This window comes from Octopus sinensis, unplaced genomic scaffold, assembly GCF_006345805.1.
Source record: "Octopus sinensis unplaced genomic scaffold, ASM634580v1 Contig15565, whole genome shotgun sequence".
Classification (NCBI taxonomy): Eukaryota; Metazoa; Mollusca; class Cephalopoda; order Octopoda; family Octopodidae; genus Octopus; species Octopus sinensis.
Window position 1 is genome coordinate 12,501 of NW_021833798.1, and position 13,219 is coordinate 25,719.

The 13,219-nt window shown below is 40.2% G+C and overlaps 1 protein-coding gene across 1 annotated transcript in view; it reads left to right on the forward strand.

The window, feature by feature from the left end:
* Window positions 1–12,804, forward strand: part of LOC115230439 — a 19,983-nt gene extending 7,179 nt beyond the window's left edge. Inside the window, exons 3-6 of the mRNA XM_029800633.2 lie at window positions 1,531–2,091; window positions 3,880–4,004; window positions 10,265–10,499; window positions 12,510–12,804. Of these exons, the coding sequence (XP_029656493.1) occupies window positions 1,531–2,091; window positions 3,880–4,004; window positions 10,265–10,499; window positions 12,510–12,616 (1,028 nt within the window). The 3' untranslated portion in view covers window positions 12,617–12,804. The remainder of the gene's footprint in view (window positions 1–1,530; window positions 2,092–3,879; window positions 4,005–10,264; window positions 10,500–12,509) is intronic.
* Window positions 12,805–13,219: the final 415 nt, after the last annotated feature.

A 13,219-nucleotide genomic window follows, 5' to 3' on the forward strand; every position in this document is an offset into this window, starting at 1 on the left:
ATGCGGAGGAAGTCCCTGGAGAAGGACATCATGCTCGGAATGGTCAGTGGCAAGAGAGGAAGAGGCCGACCAATGGAGAAGTTCTTAAGCAGATCAGGCCGAAAATGTCGCTAGAAGCTAGGATCACCAAGCATAGTTGGCATATTTCGGTCATATTATGCGGAGGAAATATCTGGAGAAGGACATCATGCTCGGAATGGTCAGTGGCAAGAGAGGAAGAGGCCGACCAATGGAGAAGTTCTTAAGCAGATCAGGCCGAAAATGTCGCTAGAAGCTAGGATCACCAAGCGTAGATTGGCATATTTCGGTCATATTATGCGGAGGAAATATCTGGAGAAGGACATCATGCTCGGAATGGTCAGTGGCAAGAGAGGAAGAGGCCGACCAAGAACCCGCTGGCTTGACACCATCAGGAGTGATACCGGAATGGACATGACCAATCTGAAGGAAGCGGCCCAGGATAGAACTGACTGGAGGACACTGATCCAACGAGTGACCGAGCGTCGACTTCGACTGAGCGAATAGAGAGAGATTCAGCCATATACATCACATGTCCAAACTAATAAAGTCCCCTCTTTCCCATGTCTCTTCTCTAACAATTCCATCTAGTTTAAGCGACAGCCACTTCTTTATGCAACTGTCTTCATCCATACACACCACATGCCCAAACTAACACAGTACCTCCTTTCCCACATCTCATGTTTCTTCTTCCACATGTTCTATCTAATTTAAGCGACAGCCACTTCTTTATGCTGCTCTCTTCATCAATACCCATCACATGTCCAAACCATCACAGTCCCTTCTTTTGCACATCTCATATCTCTTCTCCTTCCGCAAGTTCCATCCATTTTAGACGACAGCCTCTTCTTTATACAACTGTATTCAGCCATATACATCACATGCCCAAACTAACACAGTACCTCCTTTCCTACATCTCATGTTTCTTCTCCTTCCACATGTTCCATCCATTTTAAGTGACAGCCACTTCTTTATGCTACTCTCTTCATCAATACACACCACATGTCCAAACCATCACAGTACCCTCTTTACCACATCTCATGTCTCTTCTCTCACAATTCCATCTAATTTAAGCGACAGCCACTTCTTTATGCAACTGTCTTCATCCATACACATCACATGCCCAAACCAACACAGTCGTCTCTTTTCCACACTCCCTCTTATGCCTAATTTTTTCTCAATACACAAGCACTTGATCATACATGCACACTGATGTTGAACATCCAACAGAGCATACTAACTTCATTCCTCTCTAGTCTTCGGTTGTCCTTTTCATTCATGGCCCATTTTTCACTACCATGTAGCATTGCTCTTCATTCACAAAAATATTACAATCTACATTTTTATGCAGAGAGATCTTTTGTTGCCCGTAAGTGTAATGGCTCTCTGAATTTTATCCATCCTATTTTTATTCTTGCAGCTGTAATTTAAAAACAATCAAATGCATAAATTTAATAAGAATTTTATATTTACAGACTTATAAAGATAAGTTTGTTTTAAATATTTTTCCAGATTGCGCCAGTGCCCAGATCGACCTTGTTTTCCTGATTGATTCATCCGGAAGTGTTCAAGAGCCTAACTTTAATAAGACAAAAAACTTCTTGGAAAATATTGTGCGTAATCTAGACATTGGTCCAAATAAGACACGTGTTGCAGTGATTAGATTTTCAAGTTTTTCTCTTGTGTCATTTTCCTTAAGTGCCCACAGTACGAACTCTGCAGTAATAAAGGCTATTGACGCTATAAGTTATGATGATGGTAGTAGTACTGCTACGGACTTGGCTCTTGACGAAGTACGTACCAGTGTCTTTACAAATACAAGAAAATCTGTTGCTGCAAAAGTTTTAGTTTTGGTCACAGATGGACACTCAAATAGTGAAATTAGAACAGTAACGGCAGCTCAGAAACTGAAAGATGACGGCGTCACTATATTTACAATTGGAGTTGCCAATCCAAGAGTGTCTGAGTTAACTGCAGCAGCAAGTGAACCCAGTTGTACACATTTCATCAACTTGAAAGATTATAATGAGATTGGTTTTATTGTGAGGGAAATTGAATCTGATTCCTGTGAAGGTAAGTCTGATGTTTAATAATTGTCATTATCAGTGGTGGTGGTAGGCGGTGAGCTGGCAGAATCGTTAGCACACCGGGTGAGATGCTTAGCAGTATTTCGTCTGCAACTATGTTCTGAGCTCAAATTCCATCAAGGTCGACTTTGTCTTTCATCTTTTCGGGGTCAGTGAATTAAGTATATATATATATAGGCGCAGGAGTGGCTGTGTGGTAAGTAGCTAGCTAACCAACCATATTGTTCCGGGTTCAGTCCCTCTGCGTGGCATCTTGGGCAAGTGTCTTCTGCTATAGCCCCGGGCCGACCAATGCCTTGTGAGTGGATTTGGTAGACGGAAACTGAAAGAAGCCTGCCGTATATATGTATGTATATATATATATATATGTGTGTGTATGTGTTTGTCTCCCTAGCATTGCTTGACAACCGATGCTGGTGTGTTTACGTCCCCGTCACTTAGCGGTTTGGCAAAAGAGACCGATAGAATAAGTACTGGGCTTACAAAAGAATAAGTCCCGGGGTCGAGTTTGCTCGACTAAAGGCGGTGCTCCAGCATGGCCGCAGTGAAGTGACTGAAACAAGTAAAAGAGTAAAAGAGTATATATATTTCCTTCAGGCCGAACTTGTAGCCAGGGGCCATGGAGCTGGTCACAGTAGTTAAATGAGGCACTGGCAATGACCTCGCTCGAATGCTTTTTCACATGCCACCAGCACAAGTGCTAGTAAGGCAACACAGGTAATGATCGCGCTCAAATGATGTTTTTAATGTGCCATCGGCTCGGAGGCCAGCTTGTTGCTCTGGCCCCGATCTCACTCGTATGGTTCTCTTAGTGCTCCACTAGCACGGATGCCAGTCATCGAATTCGATTTTGATTTTAACTAGCCTCAACAAGTTTTTGCAAGCAGAGTTTAGTGTCCAATGAAGGAAAAGCATGCATAAGTGGGCCGGTTACACCCCTGGCATAGGCCACAAGGTTATGGTCTCAGTTGCGCTTGCCAAGTCTTCTCAAGCACAGCATATTTCCAGGGGTCCCGGTCACCAGTCATTGCCTCAGTGAGGTCCAGTGTTTGAAGGTCATGCTTCACCATCTCATCCCAGGTCTTCCTGGGTCTACCTCTTCCACAGGTTCCCTCAACTGCTAGAGTGTGGCACTTATATATATATATATATATATATATATATAATATATATATATATATATCATCATCATCATCATCATCATCGTTTAACGTCCGCTTTCCATGCTAGCATGGGTTGGACGGTTCAACTGGGGTCTGGCAAGCCCGAAGGCTGCACCAGGCCAGTCAGATCTGGCAGTGTTTCTACAGCTGGATGCCCTTCCTAACGCCAACCACTCCGAGAGTGTAGTGGCTGATTTTATGTGCCACCGACACAGGTGCCAGACGAGGCTATATATATATATATTAAAGTATATTTATTACTTAATTATTTTATTGTTATTTTAATTTTAATATTTCTATTATATGTAATTTTCTAGATGGTGTAATTTAATTGTTCATTTTGAATTGATAACAAGTGTTTTTTTTCCTAATTATATATATATGTGTGTGTGTGTGTGTGTATAGGCATAGGAGTGGCTGTGTGGTAAGTAGCTTGCTTACGAACCACATGGTTCTGGGTTCAGTCCAAGCAAAGCCAGGCTGTACTGCTAGTTATATTATATTATATTATATGATATACCATATGGTATGGTATGGTATGGTATGGTATTGTATTGTATTGTATTTAACTGCTATATTGTGTTTTCTTAAATGTTACCTTCTGTCTTCAGCTCCGGCCGTTGTTCAGAACGAAACTTCATTACTCAATATGGCCATTCCAAAAACTAACGAGACAAAACAACAAGTCCTGCAGATCAACAACATGGCAAAGTCCACCTTGGGTACAACAGTTCTGGTAAGATGAATATTCTAGAACAATATCAACTGAGTTGTGGTTTTCTAATTTTATGGATGAGTGAGAAAGACGGGACAGTACCCATAAACCTCTTAGTCCTTCCAAGACTGGATGGTCACATTCTTATTATTAATGTTTAATTGGGAGATTTATGGCTGCAAGATAAATGTGGACAAAGGAGGGAATTCTGGAGAGTGGGTCGACATTGTGTGGGTGGAGAAAGGATTGGGCATAGTGGTTAGTACAGGAAAAGTGGGGTTTAGACATAGAATGTGTGATGAAGAGGGCAGAAACGGGTGTGCCAAATTTAGTTTGAAGTGGCTGGTATGTAAATAGCTACTTCTGAGAAGACAATGTTGTAGTAAGGTGGAAGAGACAATAGGTGGACACAGAGGGTTTAAGGGACACAGTTTGGACGTCTTTTCTAAATGAAGCAGTCAGATGAAATCAGGGACACTCTTTTACTCTTTTACTTGTTTCAGTCATTTGACTGCGGCCATGCTGGAGCACCGCCTTTAATCGAGCAACTCGACCCCGGGACTTATTCTTTTGTAAGCCCAGTACTTATTCTATCGGTCTCTTTATTTGACCAGAGGCTATAGTAGAAGACACTTGCCCAAGATGCCACGCAGTGGGACTGAACCCGGAACCATGTGGTTGGTAAACAAGCTACTTACCACACAGCCACACCTGCACCTATAACACTGTATATGTTATATGCTTTTCATGAGTGTCCAGTTTAGTGCAGTCACTGTATATTATATCTATTGTTATTTTCTCCAGGTGAATGTCCAGTGTGGTGTGGTCACTCTGTATATTATATCTGTTGTTATTTTGTCCAGGTGAATGTCCAGTGTGGTGTGGTCACTCTGTATATTATATCTGTTATTCTTTTTTCTGGGTGAATGTCCAGTGTGGTGTGGTCACTCTGTATATTATATCTGTTGTTATTTTCTGCAGGTGAATGTCCAGTGTGGTGTGGTCACTCTGTATATTATATCTGTTGTTATTTTCTGCAGGTGAATGTCCAGTGTGGTGTGGTCACTCTGTATATTATATCTGTTGTTATTTTCTCCAAGTGACTATCCAGTGTGGTGTGGTCACTGTGTATATTATATCTGTTGTTATTTTCTCCAAGTGACTATCCAGTGTGGTGTGGTCACTCTGTATATTATATCTGTTGTTCTTTTTTCTGGGTGAATGTCCAGTGTGGTGTTGTCACTCTGTATATTATATCTGTTGTTATTTTCTGCAGGTGAATGTCCAGTGTGGTGTGGTCACTCTGTATATTATATCTGTTGTTATTTTCTGCAGGTGAATGTCCAGTGTGGTGTGGTCACTCTGTATATTATATCTGTTGTTATTTTCTCCAGGTGAATGTCCAGTGTGGTGTGGTCACTGTGTATATTATATCTGTTGTTATGTTCTCCAGGTGAATGTCCAGTGTGGTGTGGTCACTCTGTATATTATATCTGTTGTTATTTTCTCCAGGTGAATGTCCAGTGTGGTGTGGTCACTCTGTATGTTATATCTGTTGTTGTTTTCTCCAGGTGAATGTCCAGTGTGGTGTGGTCACTCTGTATATTATATCTGTTGTTATGTTCTCCAGGTGAATGTCCAGTGTGGTGTGGTCACTCTGTATGTTATATCTGTTGTTATGTTCTCCATGTGAATGTCCAGTGTGGTGTGGTCACTCTGTATGTTATATCTGTTGTTATTTTCTCTAGGTGAATGTCCAGTGTGGTGTGGTCACTCTGTATGTTATATCTGTTGTTATTTTCTCCAGGTGAATGTCCAGTGTGGTGTGGTCACTCTGTATATTATATCTGTTGTTATGTTCTCCTGGTGAATGTCCAGTGTGGTGTGGTCACTCTGTATATTATATCTGTTGTTATTTTCTCCAGGTGAATGTCCAGTGTGGTGTGGTCACTCTGTATATTATATCTGTTGTTATGTTCTCCATGTGAATGTCCGGTGTGGTGTGGTCACTGTGTATATTATATCTGTTGTTATGTTCTCCAGGTGAATGTCCAGTGTGGTGTGGTCACTCTGTATGTTATATCTGTTGTTATGTTCTCCATGTGAATGTCCAGTGTGGTGTGGTCACTCTGTATGTTATATCTGTTGTTATTTTCTCCAGGTGAATGTCCAGTGTGGTGTGGTCACTCTGTATGTTATATCTGTTGTTATTTTCTCCAGGTGAATGTCCAGTGTGGTGTGGTCACTCTGTATATTATATCTGTTGTTATGTTCTCCTGGTGAATGTCCAGTGTGGTGTGGTCACTCTGTATATTATATCTGTTGTTATTTTCTCCAGGTGAATGTCCGGTGTGGTGTGGTCACTCTGTATATTATATCTGTTGTTATGTTCTCCAGGTGAATGTCCAGTGTGGTGTGGTCACTCTGTATGTTATATCTGTTGTTATGTTCTCCATGTGAATGTCCAGTGTGGTGTGGTCACTCTGTATGTTATATCTGTTGTTATTTTCTCCAGGTGAATGTCCAGTGTGGTGTGGTCACTCTGTATATTATATCTGTTGTTATTTTCTCCAGGTGAATGTCCAGTGTGGTGTGGTCACTCTGTATATTATATCTGTTGTTATGTTCTCCTGGTGAATGTCCAGTGTGGTGTGGTCACTCTGTATATTATATCTGTTGTTATTTTCTCCAGGTGAATGTCCAGTGTGGTGTGGTCACTGTATATTATATCTGTTGTTATGTTCTCCATGTGAATGTCCGGTGTGGTGTGGTCACTGTGTATATTATATCTGTTGTTATTTTCTGCAGGTGAATGTCCAGTGTGGTGTGGTCACTCTGTATATTATATCTGTTGTTATGTTCTCCATGTGAGTGTCCGGTGTGGTGTGGTCACTGTGTCTATTATATCTGTTGTTATTTTCTCCATATGAATGTCCCGTGTGGTGTGGTCACTCTGTATATTATATCTGTTGTTATTTTCTGCAGGTGAATGTCCAGTGTGGTGTGGTCACTCTGTATATTATATCTGTTGTTATTTTCTCCAAGTGACTATCCAGTGTGGTGTGGTCACTCTGTATATTATATCTGTTGTTCTTTTTTCTGGGTGAATGTCCAGTGTGGTGTTGTCACTCTGTATATTATATCTGTTGTTATTTTCTCCAGGTGAATGTCCAGGGTGGTGTGGTCACTGTGTATATTATATGTATTGTTTTGTTCTCCAGGTGAATGTCCAGTGTGTTGTGGTCACTCTGTATATTATATCTGTTGTTATTTTCTCCAGGTGAGTGTCCAGTGTGGTGTGGTCACTCTGTATATTATATCTGTTGTTATTTTCTCCAGGTGAATGTCCAGTGTGGTGTGGTCACTCTGTATATTATATCTGTTGTTATGTTCTCCAGGTGAATGTCCAGTGTGGTGTGGTCACTCTGTATATTATATCTGTTGTTATTTTCTCCAGGTGAATGTCCAGTGTGGTGTGGTCGCTCTGTATATTATATCTGTTGTTATTTTCTGCAGGTGAATGTCCAGTGTGGTGTGGTCACTCTGTATATTATATCTGTTGTTATGTTCTCAAGGTGAATGTCCAGTGTGGTGTGGTCACTCTGTATATTATATCTGTTGTTATGTTCTCCAGGTGAATGTCCAGTGTGGTGTGGTCACTCTGTATACTATATCTGTTGTTATTTTCTCCAGGTGAATGTCCAGTGTGGTGTGGTCACTCTGTATATTATATCTGTTGTTATTTTCTCCATGTGAATGTCCAGTGTGGTGTGGTCACTCTGTATATTATATCTGTTGTTATTTTCTCCAGGTGAATGTCCAGTGTGGTGTGGTCACTGTATATTATATCTGTTGTTATTTTCTCCAGGTGAATGTCCAGTGTGGTGTGGTCACTCTGTATGTTATATCTGTTGTTATTTTCTCCAGGTGAATGTCCAGTGTGGTGTGGTCACTCTGTATGTTATATCTGTTGTTATTTTCTCCAGGTGAATGTCCAGTGTGGTGTGGTCACTCTGTATATTATATCTGTTCTTATTTTCTGCAGGTGAATGTCCAGTGTGGTGTGGTCACTCTGTATATTATATCTGTTGTTATTTTCTGCAGGTGAATGTCCAGTGTGGTGTGGTCACTCTGTATATTATATCTGTTGTTATTTTCTCCAGGTGAATGTCCAGTGTGGTGTGGTCACTCTGTATGTTATATCTGTTTTTATTTTCTCCATGTGAATGTCCAGTGTGGTGTGGTCACTCTGTATGTTATATCTGTTTTTATTTTCTCCATGTGAATGTCCAGTGTGGTGTGGTCACTCTGTATGTTATATCTGTTCTTATTTTCTGCAGGTGAATGTCCAGTGTGGTGTGGTCACTCTGTATATTATATCTGTTGTTATTTTCTGCAGGTGAATGTCCAGTGTGGTGTGGTCACTCTGTATATTATATCTGTTGTTATTTTCTCCAGGTGAATGTCCAGTGTGGTGTGGTCACTCTGTATGTTATATCTGTTGTTATTTTCTCCAGGTGAATGTCCAGTGTGGTGTGGTCACTCTGTATGTTATATCTGTTGTTATTTTCTCTATGTGAATGTCCAGTGCTGTGTGGTTACTCTGTATATTATATCTGTTCTTATTTTCTGCAGGTGAATGTCCAGTGTGGTGTGGTCACTCTGTATATTATATCTGTTGTTATTTTCTGCAGGTGAATGTCCAGTGTGGTGTGGTCACTCTGTATATTATATCTGTTCTTATTTTCTGCAGGTGAATGTCCAGTGTGGTGTGGTCACTCTGTATATTATATCTGTTCTTATTTTCTGCAGGTGAATGTCCAGTGTGGTGTGGTCACTCTGTATATTATATCTGTTGTTATTTTCTGCAGGTGAATGTCCAGTGTGGTGTGGTCACTCAGTATATTATATCTGTTGTTATGTTCTCCAGGTGAATGTCCAGTGTGGTGTGGTCACTCTGTATATTATATCTGTTGTTATTTTCTCTAGGTGAATGTCCAGTGTGGTGTGGTCACTCTGTATATTATATCTGTTGTTATGTTCTCCAGGTGAATGTCCAGTGTGGTGTGGTCACTCTGTATATTATATCTGTTGTTATGTTCTCCAGGTGAATGTCCAGTGTTGTGTGGTCACTCTGTATATTATATCTGTTGTTATGTTCTCCAGGTGAATGTTCAGTGTGGTCTGGTCACTCTGTATATTATATCTGTTGTTATTTTCTCCAGGTGAATGTCCAGTGTGGTGTGGTCACTCTGTATATTATATCTGTTGTTATTTTCTCCATGTGAATGTCCAGTGTGGTCTGGTCACTCTGTATATTATATCTGTTGTTATTTTCTCCAGGTGAATGTCCAGTGTGGTGTGGTCACTGTATATTATATCTGTTGTTATTTTCTCCAGGTGAATGTCCAATGTGGTGTGGTCACTTTGTATATTATATCTGTTGTTATTTTCTCCAGGTGAATGTCCAGTGTGGTGTGGTCACTCTGTATATTATATCTGTTGTTATTTTCTCCAGGTGAATGTCCAGTGTGGTGTGGTCACTCTGTATATTATATCTGTTGTTATGTTCTCCAGGTGAATGTCCAGTGTGGTCTGGTCACTCTGTATATTATATCTGTTGTTATTTTCTCCAGGTGAGTGTCCAGTGTGGTGTGGTCACTCTGTATATTATATCTGTTGTTATTTTCTCCATGTGAATGTCCAGTGTGGTCTGGTCACTCTGTATATTATATCTGTTGTTATTTTCTCCAGGTGAATGTCCAGTGTGGTGTGGTCACTGTATATTATATCTGTTGTTATTTTCTCCAGGTGAATGTCCAATGTGGTGTGGTCACTTTGTATATTATATCTGTTGTTATTTTCTCCAGGTGAATGTCCAGTGTGGTGTGGTCACTCTGTATATTATATCTGTTGTTATTTTCTCCAGGTGAATGTCCAGTGTGGTGTGGTCACTGTATATTATATCTGTTGCTATTTTCTCCAGGTGAATGTCCAATGTGGTGTGGTCACTTTGTATATTATATCTGTTGTTATTTTCTCTAGGTGAATGTCCAGTGTGGTGTGGTCACTGTGTATATTATATCTGTTGTTATATTCTCCAGGTGAATGTCCAGTGTGGTGTGGTCACTCTGTATATTATATCTGTTGTTATATTCTCCAGGTGAATTTCCAGTTTGGTGTGGTCACTCTGTATATTATAACTGTTGTTATTTTCTGTGGGTGAGTACCCAATTTGGTGCGGTCACTCTGTATGTTACATCTATTGTTATTTTCTCCAGGTGGGTGTCCAGTGTGGTGTGGTCACTGTGTACGCTTCATTTAACAACAGTTATCCCAATGAAGCCGACTACGACTACGAGGATTGGGCAACTGACAATAAGCCGGGCAAATTATTTCTTGTACAAAAATCAGAACTTGATCAGCTTTTCCTTACTGTTCTTTCCAAGAAACGATTTGATCTCAATTCCTCAGCCTGTGACAATCCTTCCTACAACATCAGCTTCAAAACAACAGGTAAGCTACTTCATTTTCTTTTATACATTGTTCTATAATATCCTTTTCAAACTCCACCCGTCTAACACCCGTGGACATGTTTACAAAGTCAGAAAACAGCACAGCTCCCATGACTTTCGGAAACGTTTTTTCATGCTGAGAGTTGCTGAAGCATGGAACAAACTGCTGGCATCAGTTGTTAGTTGTTGGAGCACTGCATCCTTCAAAACTTCCATGCTTTCTAAGATTCGCCAACACTACACCTGATTTTCTCTCCTCCATACACACGCAAGCATGTATCTGACTCATACATTGTACATTACTGCATATGCTTTATATGCACTTTCTGACAAGTTGTGGTGTACCTGAGCACTGTATACAATAATTTCATTATCATTATTATTATAATCTTTATATCTTTAATGTAAAGGCTGTAGATTACGGAATGATCAGTGAACCCTTTTGCATTCAAACTGGACATATCCGGCCCAAATATCCTACCTGTTTTATGTTCAGACTGGGGCTGCTCTAATATTTTTTTCCTCTGCTATTTCATATCAATCTATGAATGCGTGAAACATCAGATGAAAATGAAACGTCATCATCATCATCATCATCATCGTTTAACGTCCGTTTTCTACGCTAGCACGGGTTGGACGGTTCGACCAGGGTCTTGGAAGCCAAGGAGGCTGCACCAGGCTCCTGTCTGATCTAGCAGTGTTTCTACAGCTGGATGCCCTTCCTAACACCAACCACTTCATGAGTGTAGCGGGTGCTTTTTACGTGCCACCGGCACAGGTGCCAGGGGAGTCGCCAATCCTAACCTTGCTGACAGCCTCTTTGTATAGGGCCTGTACAGCCCTTATTAGCCATTCGTCAATCTCCAGTTTCCGCATCGACCACCAGATAAGGGATTGGGGGACCCTGTGAAAGGCTTTTTTAGGTTCTTGAAAGCAGGTAGGTGATGGGTGGGGGAAGGAGCAGTGAACGTTTCTTTAAGAAAAATTAAACTTTAAAAAGAAATATATTTCCTAGATTCGTAATCTCTTTCTCTTTCTCTTTTACTTGTTTCAGTCATTTGACTGCGGCCATGCTGGAGCACCTCCTTTAGTCGAGCAAATCGACCCCGGGACTTATTCTTTGCAAGCCCAGTACTTATTCTATTGGTCTCTTTGCCGAACTGCTTAGTGACGGGGACATAAACACACCAGCATCGGTTGTCAAGCAATGCTAGGGGACAAACACAGACACACAAACATACACACACATACATATATACGACAGGCTTCTTTCAATTTCCATCCACCAAATCCACTCACAAGGCTTTGGTCGGCCCGGGGCTATAGCAGAAGACACTTGCCCAAGGTGCCACGCAGTGGGACTGAACCCGGAACCATGTGGTTGGTAAGCAAGCTACTTACCACACAGCCACTCCTGCGCCTATGTGATCTTTCTTAAGAAAAGAAAACACTTCTATGCAAACCCATGCAAAGTGTACCTTCCCTTTTCACTTTTAAACAAGCAATAATAAACAAGCAGTGATGATTCTGCCCATAAGAAAGGAACAAATAATACAATATGGCTGTATGCATTGCTAATCTTTATATATAAAAGTGAGGTTGTGTGCTGTCTGTCTCCTACGATTTAGATTCCTATCTACTCCCACATTTTGCGGTGCAGTTTAACCAAAACTGGGTATCTTATAGTCGTGATTCATATCGAGCCCTTCTGGGTATTAGCGCGCGTCTACGATGAGTCTACGATTTAAAAACAAATTTACCATCATTTTTTTCCATTTTAATGCATTTTTGGCATATATAAGGGAAGTAACTCTCTAAAAATTTATTATTAAATCTCAGAACGTAAAAAGCTACAGTAACACCCCACCTTTGTGGTTAGCCATATTGAGATGGCTATTATACTTTACATCTCTAAAAATGTTTATATAGTTATTTCCCTTACAAACCCGAGCAATGCCGGGCGATACTGCTAGTATATAATAAACGTATTTCCATCTTTTATTATTTTCAGTGGCCACGATAACTCCAGTAAGAATGAGTGATGCTGCAGTCACTAAACAGCTTTTTATAAACGCATGGATTTATGCCGGGCTCTTACTTCTTTGGCAAATGGCTTGATCAGAACTAGTGACCATCTATAAATGGTACCAATACCAATGGACTCTTATACACCCACATAAACACATCCATACATGCATGTGACTGCGTGTGTACCGTTGGCGATTTTTTTTGCTCTGTCTTCCCTTCTCTGGATCCTTCCGTCTCCTATGTTTCTGACGAAGAGCTCCGCTCAAAACGTAAAACCCTCCTTCTTCCCTTCCTTCCTGAGCGTCCAATAATACTATATTTGTTCCACGTCCTCGCGTTGTTGTGTTTTTTTTGTGCTTTCATGTTTGGATTAACTATATATACATATATATGTATATACATACATATATATATATATATATAATATATATATATATATATATATATATATATATATATACCTATATTTTTTTCTAATTTTTATATATATATATATTATATTTTGTGAAATTTGATTTAGTATTTCTAAACTGAATTTTTCCCTGTAAGTTTGGAATAATATTCCCTATTATTGTTGTTGTTGTTGTTGTTTATTATTATTATTATTATTGTTGTTGTTGTTGTTGTATTTTTACCTAATGTTTCTGAGTGCATTTACCCTCATTTTCGTCAGTTATGGAACTTGCAGGTAAA